The following is a 20,110-nucleotide window of genomic DNA, read 5'->3' as shown; positions in this document are numbered from 1 at the left end:
AAACGACGACAAGGACGTACACGCATGCATTAATGATTTAATAATACCAACAACAACAAAAAAAAAAATCAAACCGGTTGTGGGACACCCACATTGCAGAACACCGATCAACAGAGTATCGTCAAAATACAAACATAAGTTCTTCTCCGAAAAAAACACTTTAGATAGATTCAATCAGGGCCGGTTTTAGAGCATATGGGACCTTAGGTAAAATTTTTTTGTATGATTTTTTTTTTATTTTGTAATTTCAATACTCAAAGAAATATAAAAAACTAAAAAATTTATTCGACTTTTAACTCTTGAATTTTAATAGTAATAAAAAAGATTTTAAAAATTTTCAAAAACCAAACTTAAAAAAAATAAGCAAGAAGATATCTTTTTTACTTCCATTAAAATTATTACAAAAATAAACAAACAAATAAATAAAAACAATATTTTTTTCAAATAGAATATTTTTCTATTTGGAATAGCAGAAAATTGAGATGATGAATTGATTATCAAATAATAGATATGCATTTTATATTTTAAGAAACTAATTTTTTCTTTTTAATATGAATCAATGAATGTAATAATTCTCTTTGTAAAAAAAAAAAGAGAGCAAGAAATCTATTTATCTATTGATTTTTTATACTACAAGGAATTAAAAGGAATATTAAAAGTCAAAAATTTTAATATTTTTAGGAAAGTTAAAAGGTAAAAAATGTAAATTTTTTTTAAGAAAAACTAATAATGAATGAATTAATGACTAAAAAATTTTATTAATTATATCTTTTGAACATTAAGGTTACCAAATATTGATTTTCTATAAATAAATAAAAAATAATTATAAGTTATGGTATAACTGTTAATTATAAAGATGTCTAATAGGGTTTTCTACAATACATAATTTTTTTTTAAAAAAAGATATTTATTAATTAAAGAACTATTAAGAAATACTCAAAAAAAAATGAGGCCTTTAAAAAATATAAGGCCTTAGGTAATCGGCTTGCTCGCCTATACTTAATGCCACTATTGGATTCAACTTAATATTATTTTAATAGGGTCCAGCTACCTTGCAACAGTTGCAAGTACCATCAATTTTTGTCTTTTGTGATGTCAAATTTCATTTAACCCCTCATCTTCTTTTTTATTTACAGTTTATTTATAACATTATGTGTTTTGGTAGGTGACTTTTTAAAATTTTACTTTATTTTATTTAATATTATTTACTTTTTTATTTATAATTTTATGTGCTTTGGCTGGTGATATGCTTAAATGTAATTTTATTTCATTTAATATTATTTAACTTTCTAAAAGAATAAATATAACAATAACCCTATGACTAGATAATATTAAATAATATTTTTAATAAAATAAAATAATTAAAAAATTATTCTTTTAAATAAAATAAATAATATTAAAGAATAATATTTATTTTTTAGGACTCACAATTGCTTATTCTATTTTATTTAATATTATTTAATTTTGAAAAATAAATATAATAATAAGCTATGACTAAATAAAATAAAATAAAATAAATATTATTTAAAATAATATTAATTTTTTGAGTCTCATTACTGATTATTTCATTTCATTTAACATTATTTAGTTTCATGAAAGAATAAATATAATAATAAGCTTATGACCATATAACGTTAAATAAAATCAAATAAATAATATTTAAAATATTTATTTTTAATAAAATAAATAATATTAAAAATTTATCCTTTTGAAGAAAATAAATAATATTAAGTAAAAAATATATTTTTTAAGACTCACAACTGATTATTTTTTATTTAATATTATTTAGTTTTTTAAAGAATAAATAAAATAATAATAAGTCTATAACTAAATAACATTAAATAAAACAGAAATAAATACTATAAATAATATTAAATAAAAAAATAATTAATATTAACAATTATATTTATTTTTTAATGCTCACTACTGATTATTTTATTTTATTTAAAACTTTTTAGTTTTTTGAAAGATTAAATACAACAATAAGCTTGCAACTAAATAATATTAAATGAAATGAGAATAAATAATATTAAATAATTTTTTAATAAATAAATGATATTAAAAAGTATTTTTTTAATTAAAATATATAATATTAAAATAAAATTTATTTTTTAAGACTCACTACTAATTAAACAATATAAAATTTTAAACAATTTGGACTTATGTGTTAAATTTATTAAATTTTCTTAATAAATTAGTAGTCCTTTTTTTGTCTGTCATTTTATATTGATGCTCGAGATAAGGAGGAAAAAAAAAATCAAGAGTTTCATTAGAAGCGTAGAACTGAGAATTGGTTTCATACGTCATTGAATTTTGTTGCCCATATAATATTTTAGAGATGGTTATAATTAGCAGCAATCATTAGTATGAATTTGGTTTAAATTTTAGAAGATGACTCAAACCCAAGTCTTGATCTTGAACAGTGAAGTGAGAGAAAAGAGGGGTTTCATCATTTATTTATAAATGAAAATATTGTTTATTCAGAAAAAAAGTATTTTTGGTATTAACTGGGGTGTAATTGGAAAAGGGATTTTAGGAGGATTTTGCAGGATCCCAATAGTTCAACTCTATATCAAATCATCACCGCATCGCATTTAATGTCAAATAATCGGTTTCAATTTTTCAACAATTTGGGTCAATATGATTAAAAAGAAAATCTATAAAATGTCTTAATGACGTTGTTTTAATTAAACTCTAATATCAAAACAAAAAAAGCACTGATCCAGTGCCAATAAATAAATAAGTGGTAATTAATTAATTAAAATAAATTAATAATTATATTATCTCATATTATATATGAGCCTCCCTAAATAAAATTTAATGTAATTTACAGCAGCTCACTTAATGATATCGTTTTATAACTTACTTTTATACTGAAAAATCTGATTATATATTACCATAAATACAACTTAAGAAAACCCGTATATATATTAATGCAAATCATCAACTCAGTCGATAAGACAAATAGCGACAATCATGTAGAGCCGGAATTGCCGCATATTGACATAGGCATAGCCACGCAATTAAACATAAATTGCAGAATAATAATAATAAAAAGTACCCCCACGTGTTTAACGTGTTCGCTGGGCCTTTAGTTATATGACTTCAATTTCTCTATTCGTGTTGGAAAACAGCAACTCGTTACCAACCAATTCATCTCTTACCAACAAACAAGACATAAGTAAGAGCACTGTTGGTTCCGACGAAAACAACGTTAATTTTGATTTTTGATCCAGCTTTTACAGACCTAATTGCTAACATAATAAACTTAAGGGTTCGGTTATGTTAAAATTTATGTACGTTGAAGCACAAATTTTAATTACACACGTAAAATAATAAATAATAAAAATTTTATTATAATTTATTATTTATTATTTATCGTGTGTGTGTGATTAAAATTCGTGTTTTACCCCATATAAACTCCTAACACATCCATAGTCTAACCCTAAAGAGGGGGCTTTTATTTGTGTACGCATTATTTCTGTCGGCCTTTTTTATCATTCTGTCTCGTTATCATTTCCCCACGAACAATAATGGAGCATCTGAAGACAAAACTTCTTTGGTCAGCTTATCTCTGCTACCATGTTCATTTCACCAGTGGCGGACCCAAAAACTAAAGTGAGGAGGGCTTAACTTAAAAAAAAAATTATTTAATTTAGATTTTTTTAATGTTCACTTGAATACATTTTAAGTCTTATAAACTTATATGTTATTATTATTTTTTAAATTCTAAATAATAATAGTAATAAATATTTTCTTAAATGCATAAAAATATCATTTTTCGAAGTAGTTTCCACAAAATATTTTAAAAAATAAAATAATGTGGCTAATGGGATTTAAACCAAGGTTTTGAAACCATTAAATAACACTCTTACTATTGAACTACAAGTCTTTTAATATATAAAAAATATGTCAAAATTCTTTTATCTAACTTTTTCATAAGAGGCTTGAGGTACATTTAAAAGAAAATTTAATGGCCGGGGGGCTGAAGCCCCTCCTGGGCCTTAATTGGGTCCGCCCATACATTTCATCTTTGAGCATCTCAAGACTGCGTCGCAGGATCATACCGCAGTGGGGCAGTCAGGCGTCATAGTAGTGAGAAATTCTAAAATATGTTAATAATATAATCAATTAATATAGATAATAGAATTTTATGTAATTTAAATGAATTAAGTATAAATTAGTGGGGATTAAGCAGCAGCACTATTAAAAGCAATTGGTGATTGGTGATTTGCAGTATGTATGTCCCGTCCAAAACCAATTTGATTTTTTAAGATTATTTTAACAAAGCAGTAATAAATGTCCTAATCTCTTTACATAATCATAATTCTCTCATGATCTGAGCACTCCCCATCTTTTACAGATTTTGTGCCATATGTGTTTTAGTATTAGTGGATGATTAAGATTTAACTACTTTTTCTTTTTTATTTATTAGCCACTAATCATATTAATAGAATTTGTTCAGATGAAAATTAGATCAGGAGAAAATCCTGATCCATCTTTACAATAATGAAACTGTCACGTTATATTGACTGTCATGGGCCAGCTCCTCTTTGCAATATTATTTGTTGTGCTGTATTGTGTATTCGTATGTTGAATTTAGTGAAATGAAATTTTAGTGTGTTTCTAAACAAAAAAGAAAGAAATTTCTGGTTATTTAAATTGGCGATGACGAATTTGAGTTAGATTAGTTTGAGATAGCATATATTCTACCAATTAAAATCATAATAGATCTGGTGCAACTAATCCAGAGTTTGAATTTTTTGTTTTGGTTCTAAACATCAAAAGCTTTAGATCAACACAAAAAAGACATATCTACATGCAAATAAAGATAAAAAGTATAAAACCACATCATATCTATATCTAAATGAAAATAAATAAAATCCTAAAAAATCTAGATCTAGATAAAAACAAATACCACCACAAGTGATTTGGGTGGAAAATAAGACATACATCATGGGCGGAGATCAACTGAGATAACCACCATCATACATGATAAACAAGGAAAGTAAACACTGAAAAACAAGAAAAAAAAAAGAGAGAGTATTTTATTAATTTATTGTGAGATAAGTCTCAATTTATTGGCTAACTTTTCAGGTTAGGAATAAGGCCACGTATATCACCATAAATGGTAAAATTCAAAAGCTGAAAATGAAAGCGAGAATTTGATGAAAGCAAGTCTAAAAAATCTAACTTTTGTGCCGTAAATTATGATCACTCTGTCACTGTTCGTTGTAATTTTCTTGGGTAGGCTGATTTGGAAAATGTAGTCCAATTAAGCTCACAGTTAAATATTATTATCTCACTGCATGTTGATAAAGACCTCTCGCATAGGACGATCAATTGGATAGCAAACCCAACAAAGACAAGCTCGAAGGTCGTCAATCAAAGACACTCTCGTGTGTTAAATTAAAAGAAGTGATCGATCATATTATTATGGCAAAGAAGATCAATCATACTTTCGTTCCCTTTATAGAATTTTTTTTCACTATTTGAGAATTGTCAAGCCATGTTGATCGAACTAATTTTAATTTGTATCCATGTCAAATAATTAATCTATACGTTAAAGAGACTATATTTACTTTCAAAGGTTTATTGTTCAATTGTTACGCAATTCCTATATATATAAATTTGGAAGGCTCGTTACCACACATTGGAACTACTTCGGTGGTAGTTGTTGTTGTTGTCCTTTTCGAAGCAGCAACATATTCAATTTCAACCGCAAACATACGCGAATAAAAAATTATCACATTACGTGCAGCATTTGGCCAAAGCGCGAAGATCTAGAAACATGCCGAGATAAATAAAACAAAAAGACGAAAAAAGGAAATTTGGTCGCCTCTTGTAGTCTTGTTATATATCTAACAAAGGAAGGAAAAATCCATGAGAAATACGAAATGAATTAACTTACGTTTGATCCAGAAGGACCATCGCTTTCATTGTGATTGATCAACAGCGTGACTTGATAACTGTGCAAGTTTTAAGCATCCAAGAGGGGGGCCGATTGAGTGGTATTTTAGGCCTTTTAAAATTTAACTTTTAGGTAGTTTTATATAATTTCTATTAATCATTCGTATTATTTCTACCAATGTTTTTATTTCTATCAATGATTAAGTAATGGAACTCCCAACACGAGCAAGTTAAAAACAAAATGAGTAGAGAATATTCATTATTATCTAAGTTGATAGTAAATTAATTCCCTCTCCACCTACATAAGAGTATCCTCCGAATCTTAAATATCTTTTTTTTTTTTTAACTAGATAACATCCGTAGAGGATTTTTTTTTTTTAAATACTGTTATACAGGACTGTAGGTATTAAAATTAATATTTACAAACAGATTCTACAATTGGGACCTTCATCGTGGCATGTACTCATCTGAAGCGCTGCCCAAATTCTTCAAACACTCTCAAATATTCGAGGGCTGTCCACTCTACTCACATTTTGTGAGCAATAGACTGGCTCCACTTAATTATTTGATAATTGAGGAAGGATTGTAAATAAGCCCCATAAATGCTTTCATGGAGGCTCGAACCCTTACACTCATTATTCTAAGTGCAAGGGCTCTCCCACTGGACCAAAGGCCCATTGGTACATCCGTAGAGGATCTGAATCCACTTAGCATGTACAAAAAGCATTTACTGAGTTAAAATTGCAACGAAAGAATTTCTTGCAGAAACAATTCATACGTAAGTGATCTTTATGATTGGTCTTGCTCAGCTTTATGAAGCCTTTGCCTTTCATCTTCTAAATGATGAAGGGGCTTTCATCATTTTTAGGATCAAAATAACTTGTTACTTATCATGGGCAGATAAGCAGTTTCCAAATTTTTGCGAGAAATTTAATTTGCTAACATGAAAAAACAAAAAAAAGAAGAAGAAGAAGAAGATAATAATAATAAAAAAGTGAAGTGATTATTGATAGAGTCGGTGCGAGCCGTCGCATGCAGACTGTGTGTGATGTCACGCACTACGTCAAGCTCGCATGGTAAATAAATAAATAGCATCAATGATTGAGGGAGATACGCAAGCAGTGGTAATAAATCACTTCGGACGGTACCATCAAAGCTGAGTCAGACCGCAATTCTAGACGCCCTCATAATTAAACATGGCTCACCAATCCCTCGAAGCTGTTTGCGATTAGTTCTACGCTAGCTACGTTTCATTTCCTCATTCAATTTGACTTGCCACGCATTTACCATTACCAAACTATCAATCACGTGCGCGCATATATATAGTGATTATTACGTAATTTTTTAATATAATAAAATAAAATATTATAAAATAAAACACCCTATACCATAACAAATATTTTATTTATTTATCATTTATTTTAATAAGATAAAGATATATATATATTGAAAAAATATTTATTTTAATAAAGTGAATAAACTATTAATAAATAAAAATATAAAATTTAATATATTGATAGATAAAAATAAAAAGTCTCTCATGTATTAAAATTTATATTTATCGTGTATTCTCACTTTAAATGTTCCCGGGACTTATATATAGACAGTTAGACACAGAGTCACGCACACAAACGCACAGTCGAGGTAGCTCGCCAAGCCCATCTGTCATTTAAATTGCTAGCTAGCCAATTTTAGAACAAATTATTCGAGAATAATGGGAACTGAATCCCTTGTTCACGTCTTACTAGTTTCATTCCCCGGCCATGGCCACGTAAACCCGCTTCTGAGGCTCGGCAGACTCCTTGCTTCAAAGGGTTTCTTTCTCACCTTGACCACACCTGAAAGCTTTGGCAAACAAATGAGAAAAGCGGGTAACTTCACCTACGAGCCTACTCCAGTTGGCGACGGCTTCATTCGCTTCGAATTCTTCGAGGATGGATGGGACGAAGACGATCCAAGACGCGGAGATCTTGACCAATACATGGCTCAACTTGAGCTTATTGGCAAACAAGTGATTCCAAAAATAATCAGGAAAAGCGCTGAAGAATATCGCCCCGTTTCTTGCCTGATCAATAACCCATTTATCCCTTGGGTTTCTGATGTTGCTGAATCCCTAGGGCTTCCGTCTGCTATGCTTTGGGTTCAATCTTGTGCTTGTTTTGCTGCTTATTACCATTACTTCCACGGTTTGGTTCCATTTCCTAGTGAAAAGGAACCCGAAATTGATGTTCAGTTGCCGTGCATGCCACTACTGAAGCATGATGAAGTGCCTAGCTTCTTGCATCCGTCAACTCCTTATCCTTTCTTGAGAAGAGCTATTTTGGGGCAGTACGAAAATCTTGGCAAGCCGTTTTGCATATTGTTGGACACTTTCTATGAGCTTGAGAAAGAGATTATCGATTACATGGCAAAAATCTGCCCTATTAAACCCGTCGGCCCTCTGTTCAAAAACCCTAAAGCTCCAACCTTAACCGTCCGCGATGACTGCATGAAACCCGATGAATGCATAGACTGGCTCGACAAAAAGCCACCATCATCCGTTGTGTACATCTCTTTCGGCACGGTTGTCTACTTGAAGCAAGAACAAGTTGAAGAAATTGGCTATGCATTGTTGAACTCGGGGATTTCGTTCTTGTGGGTGATGAAGCCGCCGCCTGAAGACTCTGGCGTTAAAATTGTTGAGCTGCCAGATGGGTTCTTGGAGAAAGTTGGAGATAAGGGCAAAGTTGTGCAATGGAGTCCACAAGAAAAGGTGTTGGCTCACCCTAGTGTTGCTTGCTTTGTGACTCACTGCGGCTGGAACTCAACCATGGAGTCGTTGGCATCGGGGGTGCCGGTGATCACCTTCCCGCAATGGGGTGATCAAGTAACTGATGCCATGTATTTGTGTGATGTGTTCAAGACCGGTTTAAGATTGTGCCGTGGAGAGGCAGAGAACAGGGTAATTTCAAGGGATGAAGTGGAGAAGTGCTTGCTCGAGGCCACGGCCGGACCTAGGGCGGCGGAGCTGAAGGAGAACTCGCTGAAGTGGAAGAAGGAGGCGGAGGAAGCTGTGGCCGATGGTGGCTCGTCGGATAGGAACATTCAGGCTTTCGTTGATGAAGTAAGAAGGAGAAGTGTCGAGATTATAACCAGCAGCAAGTCGAAGTCAGTCCACAGAGTTAAGGAATTAGTGGAGAAGACGGCAACGGCAAATGAGAAGGTAGAATTGGTGGAGTCATGATGGACACGTGTAGAGTATTGATTGGAAGTTCTGACTCAAAGCACTTGTCGTAAATGAAAAGCTTCATAATAATCATATTTTGCACTACTTTATAATTACGTGATGTTTTTATCTTAATGTACTTATCTATTTCCTTTATAAAAAAAAAAAAAAAAAAAAGTACTAATCTGTTGGCTTAAAATTTTGGGGTTAAACGATTTTTGGGTTATAGAGTCAAATGTTTATACGAATGAATTTATGTTATTTTACTATGCGACAAAAGATTGGGTGAAAGAACAGATATGCACGTGATAAGGCGATAAAAGGGGAACAATACGATATCATCAGTGATGTACAACAGAAATATCAATTATATGCTTCCAGCTATCTTACTACAGTGGTAACATACTCCATATTTTTGTCTCTTTCTAAATTAATTACACTGCAAATCTATGTTTTATTATAAAATTAAAAAACAGTCAGAAAGTCCTAAATTTTGACTTGTTTTAATTTTCAAACTTAAATCAAAGGGTAGGTTATTTTTTTAATTATTAATTCATACACTCATCATCAAAATTTTAAAAAGAAAATTTACTCTATACATCTACCTGAATGTTAAGTATAGCATTTATAAAATAATTTTTTATTCTTACCAAATAAATTAATATAAGATAATATAAAAAAAAAATTGGTTAAATTGTTTACATGCCCACTGGATTCCGCTCCATATCTCTACCAATTAACAATATTGAATTCTATCCCTAACTCAAAAGTTATTGAACCTGAGACGTGGAAAAAGTTACTGAATAAGTGTGAAGTATAAAGTGGCTTTTTTAACTCTAAATTCTTGTTAAAGAACTTCTAAACTTGTTCATCAAACTCTTAGATGTAAAAATAAATGAAAAGCACTCCACTTTTTGATACATTCTTATTAAACAATTGAAAAAACACACATAAGTAATTGGTAAATTAATATATTTTTATTATATATTGGAACTATTGACTGTATATTGAACAAGTAATTTGAAAAAATATATATTAACTACAATCTAACAATAAGAGATTAAATTCATATTCACATTTATCATAAAATATTGTATGTAGTTAATATATGATTTAATTATATATTAAACTAATGGGTCCAGCTACTTTGCGTCAGGGGTTTGATACCCCAGTCTTTTGTCCTATAGCGAATTGGTAGCAAATACACTTGATGGTTGAGATTTAACAGTTTGAAAATGGGTAACCGGGTAGAAGAATAGTACCAGTAAAACAAAAAAGAAATTGTAATGACCGTCTTTCTCCCCACGGCTGAAGTGTGCAGTGATATTCATACTGTTTTTAGAAGCTTGAATTAGTGGGCCAGTTAGTTTTCTTAGGTTGGGGTTTGGAAAAAAAATTATTGAATTAGAGGGTGAGTGGGTAGAAAGCAGATTACGGGTATTGTGGCGCAAACTGGGGATTTAATTGATGAATAAGTTACGCCGTTAGGTTAGAAGTTGTCGTCATTTGCTGTCATGTAGGTTAAAAAACAACCATTTGAGTGGTGCTGGAGTAAAGTGAGCAGAGATAAACTGTAGCGAATTCTGTGGAGAGTTATATTTGGAGGTCATATTTGCTCGCAATTTCGTAGCAATCAGTTGTCTGCAGGAGTCTTAATACGACATTGAGGTATGTATTGACTGTGAATATTTATATGTGGCTCTTAATTTGAGTCCATGTGTATAAATAGTAGACGGTAATTGATTGGGTACGCATGAACAAGTAAAAATAGGCATAGAATGTTAGGTTTGGTTGTAAAATAGAAATTGGGAGGAAGAAGTAGAAATTGGGAATATATTATGTTATGAAAATTGATATGTTAATAATTATGCAACTGATAGAAAGAAACTTTCATCAGGTGATTTAGATTTTGATAGAGAAATATATGTGAATCAATAGACATCAGATTAATAATTAGTGTATAGGCATGAAAATGCAGGATTTTTTAAACATAGTGGGTGAAATGTTGTAGTGCTGTCAAGTTTCATATTTCCTCCATCTCCTATCCTTGTGACTGGTTTGTTTGAATATGTGTCATTATTGAATAAGGTAATTTCTGGTACCTTTGGCAGTTCATTGGCAAAAATCATGACAGTGATGTCTAGGTCAACCATTTTGTATAAAAGAACCTACTGTTACTTTGAGGTTTTGTTGATGGTTTATGAGCATAGTGAGTGAAATGTTGTAGTGTTGTGCACTGTTGGGCCTATATGGATGTTGGAGTAGTGAGATATTGGCAAATATTTAATTGATCTAATTATGTATAGCAACTACCCTTTGGAGTATGAAGATCTAATTGAAAGCATTAAATTGAAGTTTCACAGAGGGGAAGGGAATATCCTTTCGCATGACTTTGAGTCAGAGGAAAGTTTTAGTTGAAAACCTTCAGGAGCAACCTAGTTTGAGTTCAATTCTTTATTCATATCTTTAAGTAAGAGTGGAACTACAATTTTTTCTTGGAACTGTTTTAGAGTTTCCTTTTAGTAAAGAGTAAGCAATTTGTGATTACTCTGCGTTATATTTGAAACAGGATGGGGAAACCATTGATTTTGTACATCATTTCTCGTCCTCTTCTTAATCCAATTGTGTTGAAGGTCTATGCTTCTTTTTCTTCTTCATTTTCTTTCTGTTTTGGATATTTGTTGGGTCATACAAACGTGGATGGACTTGTATTCAAATCGAATGAGAATTGAAGGAAGAGGTTTGATTTTCTTGTGTGGATGATAGTTCAAATGTTCCTCTGGGTGCATGGCTTGATAAGAATTGTGGATTTTTGAGGGTTTAGATATGCATCTAGTATCAAGTGTGGATCTTGTAGATATGTTTTAGTGGTATGCAGTTTATCTTGCTCTACATTTTCAGGGATCTTTAGAGTTTATTGGTAAGTTATAGTTTAGATATTAACTCTTATTGTCATTTTTTAATGCTCCCATGTATATTTTCCTAGACTGGAGATTCGGCTCCCCATTTTTTTTGGTTCTTTGCAATGAACTTACTATTTATCCTAAAACTTCTCGCCTGCAATCATTATTAACCTGAAGTGGAATACCTTTTTGTAGCTATATACTTGCTAGCTATGTTTGCAATTTTCTTGGTTCTAAAATACTTTTAGAATAATCCTCCGTTTGTAATCATTTGATTTTTAATGATTTAAGCTCCAAACATTCTATCATATTGATGTAAGGAACAATGATTTGCATTTTTCAATTTCGAATGGGTGTGTGCTGGGCCTGCTGGCTTCGCTTTTCTGCCATTTGTTAACAAATGGTGAATCATAGGGATATTCAATCTCTTCAATCCTGAACATAGGTTTGACACTCTTCTTGCTAAAATAACAAAATCCAGCCTTTATATGAAACTTCACTTTTCTCCCATTTGTTAACAAATGGTGAATCATAGGGATATTCAATCTCTTCAATCCTGAACACAGGTTTGACACTCTTCTTGCTAAAATAAAAAAATCCAGCCTTTATATGAAACTTCAAGTCATTCAATGCCCCCTATACTGTTTAGATGGAAGATTGTATTTTGTGTTGAAAATAGTTTGTTATGTGTACTTCAGTAATTGAGAAAAACATGTCCTTCTGCTTATCATTTTTGCATTGGTAAATAGTATGATTCTGAAATGTGAAAACTGTTGGAGCTAACACTAACCAGCATTTGAACTGCAGTATTCTTGTGCTTGATTCATTACATCAAGGCATACAGAAACTAACACAAGATTTGGATCGTGTTCTTCTTATTTATTTTGTCAGAGTGCACATCAATTTAGTAAGAGCCTGAAGCTAGCTGAGAGAGGCAGGGCATTGTTAACCTCATCTGGGACTGGTTGATGAAAAGAATTTTGACGATCTGAAGCTAGAAATCTTCATTATGCTACTATGCTGCTCAAAACTACAAAGCATCTGTGATTTGGACAAAACCATACACAAGACTAAGTTTTTCATGTTTCTTTAAACAGAGACCATCTTATGTATTTTAATCCACTGATTACTGAAACTGAATCGAAATCCAATTCATATTTTTACGGATCGGATGCAAATAAGACCCAATCCATAATCCATCGTTTGCCGAATTGATTTGTAGATGTAATTTTTTTTTTCATCCAATCTACGCAGTAATTATATAAACAAATATCTCATTCATATTTTATTTTTTAAATTAAATTTTCTAATGTAAAATTAACTTTACTACCAGTTAAAATCAAAATTGAACAAGATATTAATTAATATTAAGCTACGATAATACATTCAAAATTTCCAATTATAACACACCGATATATAAATTTTCATTTGTTTTGATCAATACATCAAATGTAACTAAAATTATCAATTTCAAAGTTCAAACTTTAGAGTTTCGGTGTAACAGCAAAAAATTATGAAACTCGAGAAGTTTCAAAAGAAAGTAAGCAATTAAATTTAATTACTTTAAGTGGTGAAGTGAAATAGTTATGCCTTGTGCGTGCCGTCGAGGATAGCTTCGGTGTTATATGCCAAAATGTTTTGTTTAGCTTATGCTTTTTGTTTTGCTTTTTATTTCTTAATGTTTACGAACCTATATTTACTTATTTATTTGTTTGTTTTTAAATTGTTATCGAATAAGATATAATATTGTATTAATTTAGCTATATCTAAATTTTACATTTTTTTTTACTACTCACTACCATTGCTATATTCATAAGTTTTATTTTTTTAATTCAATATATACTATTTCTCCCGATTTCACGAATTTTTCCAGATTTACAAACTTAAATCCTTTTCCAATTCATCTAATACGCAATTTTACATTTTCACTCCAATCCGATCATACTATTCCACTGACCATTTTTTCACTGATCGAATTTTTGCGGATGGGCTACTTTGACCACCTCTAATTGGATTCTGAACACCCCTAGCTGCTGGTTTACAAGTGGGAATCTAAGGTTATTTCAAGCTACAAGACCCAATTTCAACGGACTTACCTAAACGATTGCTTTTATACAACACAATTTTTCCCCTATTCTGAAACTATTGTTTTTTATTTTGCACTTGTTAATGAATAACATGCCATATAATTTCATTAATTTTTTTATTATTACATTTTAATTGGGCCTTATTCTCTAATACACTCAATATGTTATATTTTCTATTATTTGCAACAATCAATACGGATTGTCACCGACACTTGTTACTATACACTGTCGATGATATTTTTCTTTGCATTTTTTCATCTTTTAACTTATCATTCATCTCAATAAAGCCTCCATTTCTTGGTTGATGATTAACTATTTTTTAATTTTTATTATTACACAATTTATCATTGGCACCATCATCATTATTGTCATATTTATAATAATAATAATAATAATAATAATAATAATAATAATAATTATTATTATTATTATTATTATTATTATTATTTCTTGAATGACGTGGCCTACTATTTCAACTACATGCATAAAAATTAAATTAACTCTTACTTAAAATCTCAGGATTAGGGAATTTTCCCCTTTTTTCCCCCACCAACTACTTTTCCCCAATTTTCCATTGCCGCCAAACACCTCAACCCAGACTTGCACGCTTCCACCAAATTGTTTTGAACCATTACTTGCATACACTTGGCGTTTGTTTCAATACATGTCTTCGTAACTCACGTGGCAACCATTAAATGGCTACTTTTGACAACTTATTTTTCACCTCTACGTTACCGGGCCCTTACCTTCTTCTCCGGTTAAATGCAATCCACTCTGTGTCACTTCTTCAGCGGTGGGATTATATCCAATGGCTGATTCACTATAGGACAAGCGACTGGGGTACCAAACCCCCGACGCAAATTAGCTATGCCCTAAACTAATCAATTAATAAAAGAGAGTATTAATTTGAATATATGATTTAAACATAAAAATAAGTCATTTTATAGGTAAAATTATCTAGTTCAATACACTTAAGTGTAAAATATTTAAAATATTATGACCTTGTGTGTCGAAATTTTGAATTTTTTTTCACTTTTTTAATTGTGTCGTAAATATGAGAGGCTATAGTGTTGATAACCCAAGAGAAACATCTAAACAATTGCATTAGTTCCGGATTAGATTTTAACGTGGATTAGGAAAATCAAAAAATGGGGGAGAACCCTCAAGCCAACACGTATATTCAATTCAATTTTTCCAATCATTCTACTCAATTATTTATTCAACTTTTGTGTTGACACAATTGATAAAATAATGTTAATCGTGCCGTCATGCATGACAGACGAGACGCGCGATTGACGTGATACACCATTAACAGCAACACGATCTGAATTTGTTAGTTTTTTTCTAAAATAAACAGTATTATTACTTTTTCGTATTAATTTCCGCGTACATGCATCTTATTTTATAGGCAATCGCGAACCCACATCCTGGCTGGTGATTAAATGATGATACTAATAGGCACAAGCTATGTACCCATATAAAAAAGAACAATAATATATAAGATCCCGCTACGTTACATTAAGCGTAACGTACATTCACACACAACAACGGTTTCTACGGTGGAATCCATTACTATTGCTGTGTATGACATACATTACGCTAAGCGCAACGTAACACCAGCCTAATATATATTGTGTTAGTACGTGCTCAAAGCCCAAGCCATTAGAATTAATTTCCCATAAAATCCACTCGTTGATCATGTTAAACGATAATATCAATCAAACGTTAAAAGGTATATTCTCGTATTCTTTATGTTCTAGTTATGTACGATGTGAAATCAGCCAGAAGAAGGCTAAAGATGTACTGGATTATAACAACAGAAAAAGGCCAAAGAAATAAGAAAATGACTAAATGAGAAAGGATGAGGCCGCTCCTACTTGATGGCAAAAGACAAAAACATCAAGCTGAAAGTAAAATAATTTTTGGATTCTATAGTTTGTTTCTATATAACTTTTTCCAACCCCTTCTGCTCCCCCAATAAATGACGCAATCAATTCGTCGTTGCACATCACATCACCGAAAGTGACGATAGTTCACGAAGTGAAGACGACAACAACACCTTTACGTTAGGAGCTTCTGCCCCGACGACAAAGTCAACAGGTGCATACGTACGCACGTACATACACATTATCTCCCAATTCTATGTCGTGCGTATGTGTTCAGCAATCCTTTTTCCCTCTAATGTTAGAAAGACAAGAAAGAGAGAGAAATTTATATTTACAATAAATATACAGAAATATTATCTGTAAGCACATAATTAAGGATTGAACTTTATCAGATTCAAAAGCACTCCCATCAAGAGCTGCTAGACTTTCCCCCAGACCTGAAAAATCCAATCAAACTTTTGTAAAGATCTTCCTTCCCATTTATGCTCAAAATAAAGTCCATATGACCGTAGTTCTCAAGATAAACCAACTCCGGAGTGGACTGCAACTCATTGAGAGTGTGCTGCACATCTATCACGTCTGCTAAAGCATCATTTCCCCCATAACTCATCCATAATGGTAAGGACTTGGGGATGCGGGTAAGATCGAATGCTGGGGGTTTCGTCTGACCATAGAGCCTCAGGTTTTTGAAAAACCCATAGTCATACTGGGAAAAAGTGCCCTGACGGATCACTGCAAAACACGGGAAAGCAAAGCACAGGTTTTTGGTAGCGTTTTCAGCATCTCAACAAGATATACCTAATCATATTCATGTAAAGAAAATGCATTATTAACTATCTAAAACATAACGAGTTTTGCCACGGCTGAAATTTCATTTCTTTTGAACTATGAAAAGAGACTAACAATTGAAAGTAAGAAAGATAAAGGGGTTGGCTTTCTAACTACTTCATAACTGAATGTAAATCCTGCACTAACAACAGTTATTTAGAGGGCCAAGGACTACCTCTAGCGAGTAAATGATACTTTATACAAAAGCATAAAAAGAAAAAATAAAATGGATTCCAACTACAAAACTTATTATCTAGAGAAATAAGGGAATTTGCAACCGCAGTAAGAAGTAAATAGACTAGAAGGTTCAGAAAAGAAAGTATATAAAGCATACTCTGGAACAGATGATGAATGTTTTTTGCAGAAGAAGGGTGAGGTTCATTTTCCAAATAGAAGTCCACTCGTGAGTTGTTGAAGCAACAATTCTTCCCTGCAAGGTAACAAAATGCCTTCCTTTACGTAAAGCCCATGCATATGAACCATTTTACATTGCACAACACCAACCTCCATCTTTTGTTTCTACTTTACTTCGAGAATAGCATGTTACAAGATTGCTTTCACAAACACTTTTTTCTACCTTTGGTTCCAGTTTTTCAATTTACCGTCAAGAAAATGTAAACATAGCTACAAAATCCTAAAAGAAAAGTTAGAAAAGGAAAAGGGGGAGTGGGGGTTGGGATAGAGTGGGGTTGATATAGAGGTGGGGGAAAAGGGAGAGAGAAAAAAAAAACCTGTTATGGCAGTTAGCAAGTCATTGCAATCTAAATGGCCATCGCATAGGGAGTCGATGAGGTCAATTAACACATTACTGGAGATGAAATTCACAAAGGGTCAATAACAATAAGCTACAAAGATTCTACGACATTTAAGCCAAAAAAATTGGGAAAAATAAGAATAATTAAACCTTCTAAAATTCAGTTGATGTATACCCAGAGCCAAAACCATCTGCAAGAAAGAATTATGATCATTTCGGTCACCAGCACCCATTTCTACAAAGTAATAAAGATCACTATAGAAAGATTACCTGATCAAGATGCATGCTAACCATTCTTCGTACAAGTGGAGCAGTGATATGATCCAAGTATGATATAGGACTCAAAAGAGCAGCAGCCTCAACCATTTCCACTACGTCTGGCTGAGTGAGAGCAGCCAAAGACACGATGGTTCCCTGCAAAGAATGCAAATAAAACGAGTATGTACTGATGCAAGGATCTTATGCCTAGTGAATTGTCAAATAAAATGTTTCAACCTGTGAATGTCCAACAAGGAAAATTTTGGAGCTTGTTTTCAAATTTATGAAACATATCATTTCAGCAAGGTCATACAGAGCCAAATCCTGCCAACTCCAATCCCAAAAGCCCTGCAAGGTAAAATCATGCTCATTATGCTCACATTAATAGTACCCGAAAATGTTTATGTGGAGTGTATTTTGATCTTTAATCCACTTAAATCTTCAATTCCTTTGCTCTAGTTTCACTGCTCAACCTTTGTGTAGCCAAGGCAAACAGCAGTCCTCATAACTAATTTACTCTCTGAATTTTTTTATGACAATGTCTATTTCATGAAATTGGTCAATCAAAATGCAAAGAATATGAACTCAAACCAGCCAGTTTTTTAACATGCAATGACAGGATCTAAAGAGTGGGTAAAGCTGACCATGAATAACTGGATTTAATCACAAAATCTACAATAATAAGAGAGACAGGAAGCGTGAAGTTCATATACCTTACTCTTCTCGGATAAAGTTACATGGCCATGACTCCAATGCGTCCCGCGCACATTTGCAACCCATACATCAAAACCATGATCTGCAAGGATGAAGCCCAATGACTCTTCCGTAGAATCCAAAAACCACGCATCACCTCCCTGCTTCATAAACAATAAAAATTCAAATAAAGAGACCAAATGTCACTTAATGCATATATCTAAATCTCAACCTGGAAAACATACACCACACTCTAACCGCCAGAATTCAAGCATTTTGATTTCATTTGATTTCAGTGCATACATTTCTTTTTTATAAAATCATTTCAACATAGATGATGCCTGAGCTAAATTGGCAGGTTCTGTAATAACAGCAAAGTCAGAATAACAAGAATTAAGAAGGATCACCATGAAGAGTCCATGCACAAGCAAAACAGGGGGACCGCATTGAACTCTTAGATTCCCATTGCGAGATGACACTCTTTGAAGAGCCAGTAAGTAACCATCCTTTGTTTGAACCTAAAGAAAGGGACAAATAAAAAATCTTTCAGTCATCAATCAGCTAAATCGAACAATAAAAATAAAATATTAAAATCTCTTAAAAAAACTAAAATAATTGATTAAAAGAAGTCTTGCAAAATAGATCAATAAATTACTCACGAATTTACGCGAATTGCATGGAAGAGATTAATTAACACCTCGTTCCGCTACTTAAGAAACTTCATAAAAGGAAAAAAAAAGACGAAAAGAAATTGAAACAAAAATCTAGCTCGACAACTTCCTCACATTCGCCAAAATTTAATTAGAGCTACAACGACTAACAGGTGATTAATCAACTTCATTAAAAGGCTCAATCAAAGGATGGGAGACTGAGAGAAACAGACTGTACGGTGTGTTCGGTGCAGGGATAGCCGTTGGGCCGGATGAGGTGAGAGCAGAGTGAGCGAGTGCCATCGTCCGGTGATCGACGGCGTAGATTCGAAACATCGGTTTTGACGGCGGAGATTTCGCGTAGGAGGAGAGCGAAAATCGCGCCAACCACCAGTGATGATGACAGCGACCTCCTCATATCATATCGGTCTCGGAGATAATTGAGTGCGCGGGAAGATACTTTTTCCCCTCAAAAGAGGATAAGACAAGTAGGTGAGTGGATACTTATTTCTCTCTTCTTGTTGAGGGACTTTATCCCACGCTCCTTTCAGCGCGTTTGTCTCATCTGCAAACGTGGAGTGAATATTTTCATTGATAACCCCTGATACTTAATCCATTTACTATAAATACCAAGTTGAAACGGTGTGTATCTTCCAAGTGACCAATGTTGCCTAATGTCTATAATCACGTTAGGGCATGTTTGGTTGAGATATTAAAATTTTCATTTTATTAAATTTATACAGACCCATGTTTGGAAGATAAAAAGCTACGGCATCACTGCATTAATGGGCCCAAGTTAATGCGGCAATTGCCGCTTGTTTTTTTTATTTTTCTTTCGCTTTTGCATTTGTTTTTGCTTTTATAAAAATAAAATAAATAAATATAAATTTTTAATTTAATATAATATTATATAATATTTTTATTCTTTATTTTTAC

General features: G+C 32.3%; 2 protein-coding genes across 3 annotated transcripts; one reads left to right on the top strand and one right to left on the bottom strand.

The window, feature by feature from the left end:
* The first annotated feature begins 7,512 nt into the window (after nt 1-7,512).
* LOC102630581 (limonoid UDP-glucosyltransferase) lies at nt 7,513-9,314 on the top strand. The gene has a single exon (XM_006486934.4). The coding sequence runs from the start codon at nt 7,625-7,627 to the stop codon at nt 9,131-9,133; it is 1,509 nt and encodes a 502-aa protein (XP_006486997.2). The 5' UTR covers nt 7,513-7,624; the 3' UTR covers nt 9,134-9,314.
* Nucleotides 9,315-16,010: 6,696 nt separating this feature from the next.
* On the bottom strand, nt 16,011-19,668 carry LOC102630075 (triacylglycerol lipase 1). Of its 2 annotated transcripts, none has more exons than XM_006486932.4 (9): nt 19,413-19,668; nt 18,932-19,042; nt 18,545-18,688; nt 18,069-18,179; nt 17,844-17,987; nt 17,724-17,764; nt 17,551-17,627; nt 17,154-17,249; nt 16,011-16,723 (listed from the first exon to the last, which is right to left on the bottom strand). In XM_006486932.4, exons 1-9 carry the CDS (start codon nt 19,590-19,592, stop codon nt 16,401-16,403), a joined length of 1,227 nt encoding a protein of 408 aa, XP_006486995.2. In that variant the 5' UTR covers nt 19,593-19,668; the 3' UTR covers nt 16,011-16,400. The 2 variants fall into 2 exon arrangements, with proteins under 2 accessions (XP_006486995.2, XP_006486996.2); XM_006486933.4 differs by having other exon boundaries at nt 18,545-18,685.
* Between the last annotated feature and the right edge of the window lie 442 nt (nt 19,669-20,110).

This window comes from Citrus sinensis, chromosome 8 (assembly GCF_022201045.2).
Source record: "Citrus sinensis cultivar Valencia sweet orange chromosome 8, DVS_A1.0, whole genome shotgun sequence".
NCBI lineage: Eukaryota > Viridiplantae > Streptophyta > Magnoliopsida > Sapindales > Rutaceae > Citrus > Citrus sinensis.
Note: the sequence above shows the minus strand (reverse complement) of the source record. Positions and strands in the feature narration are given on the sequence as shown.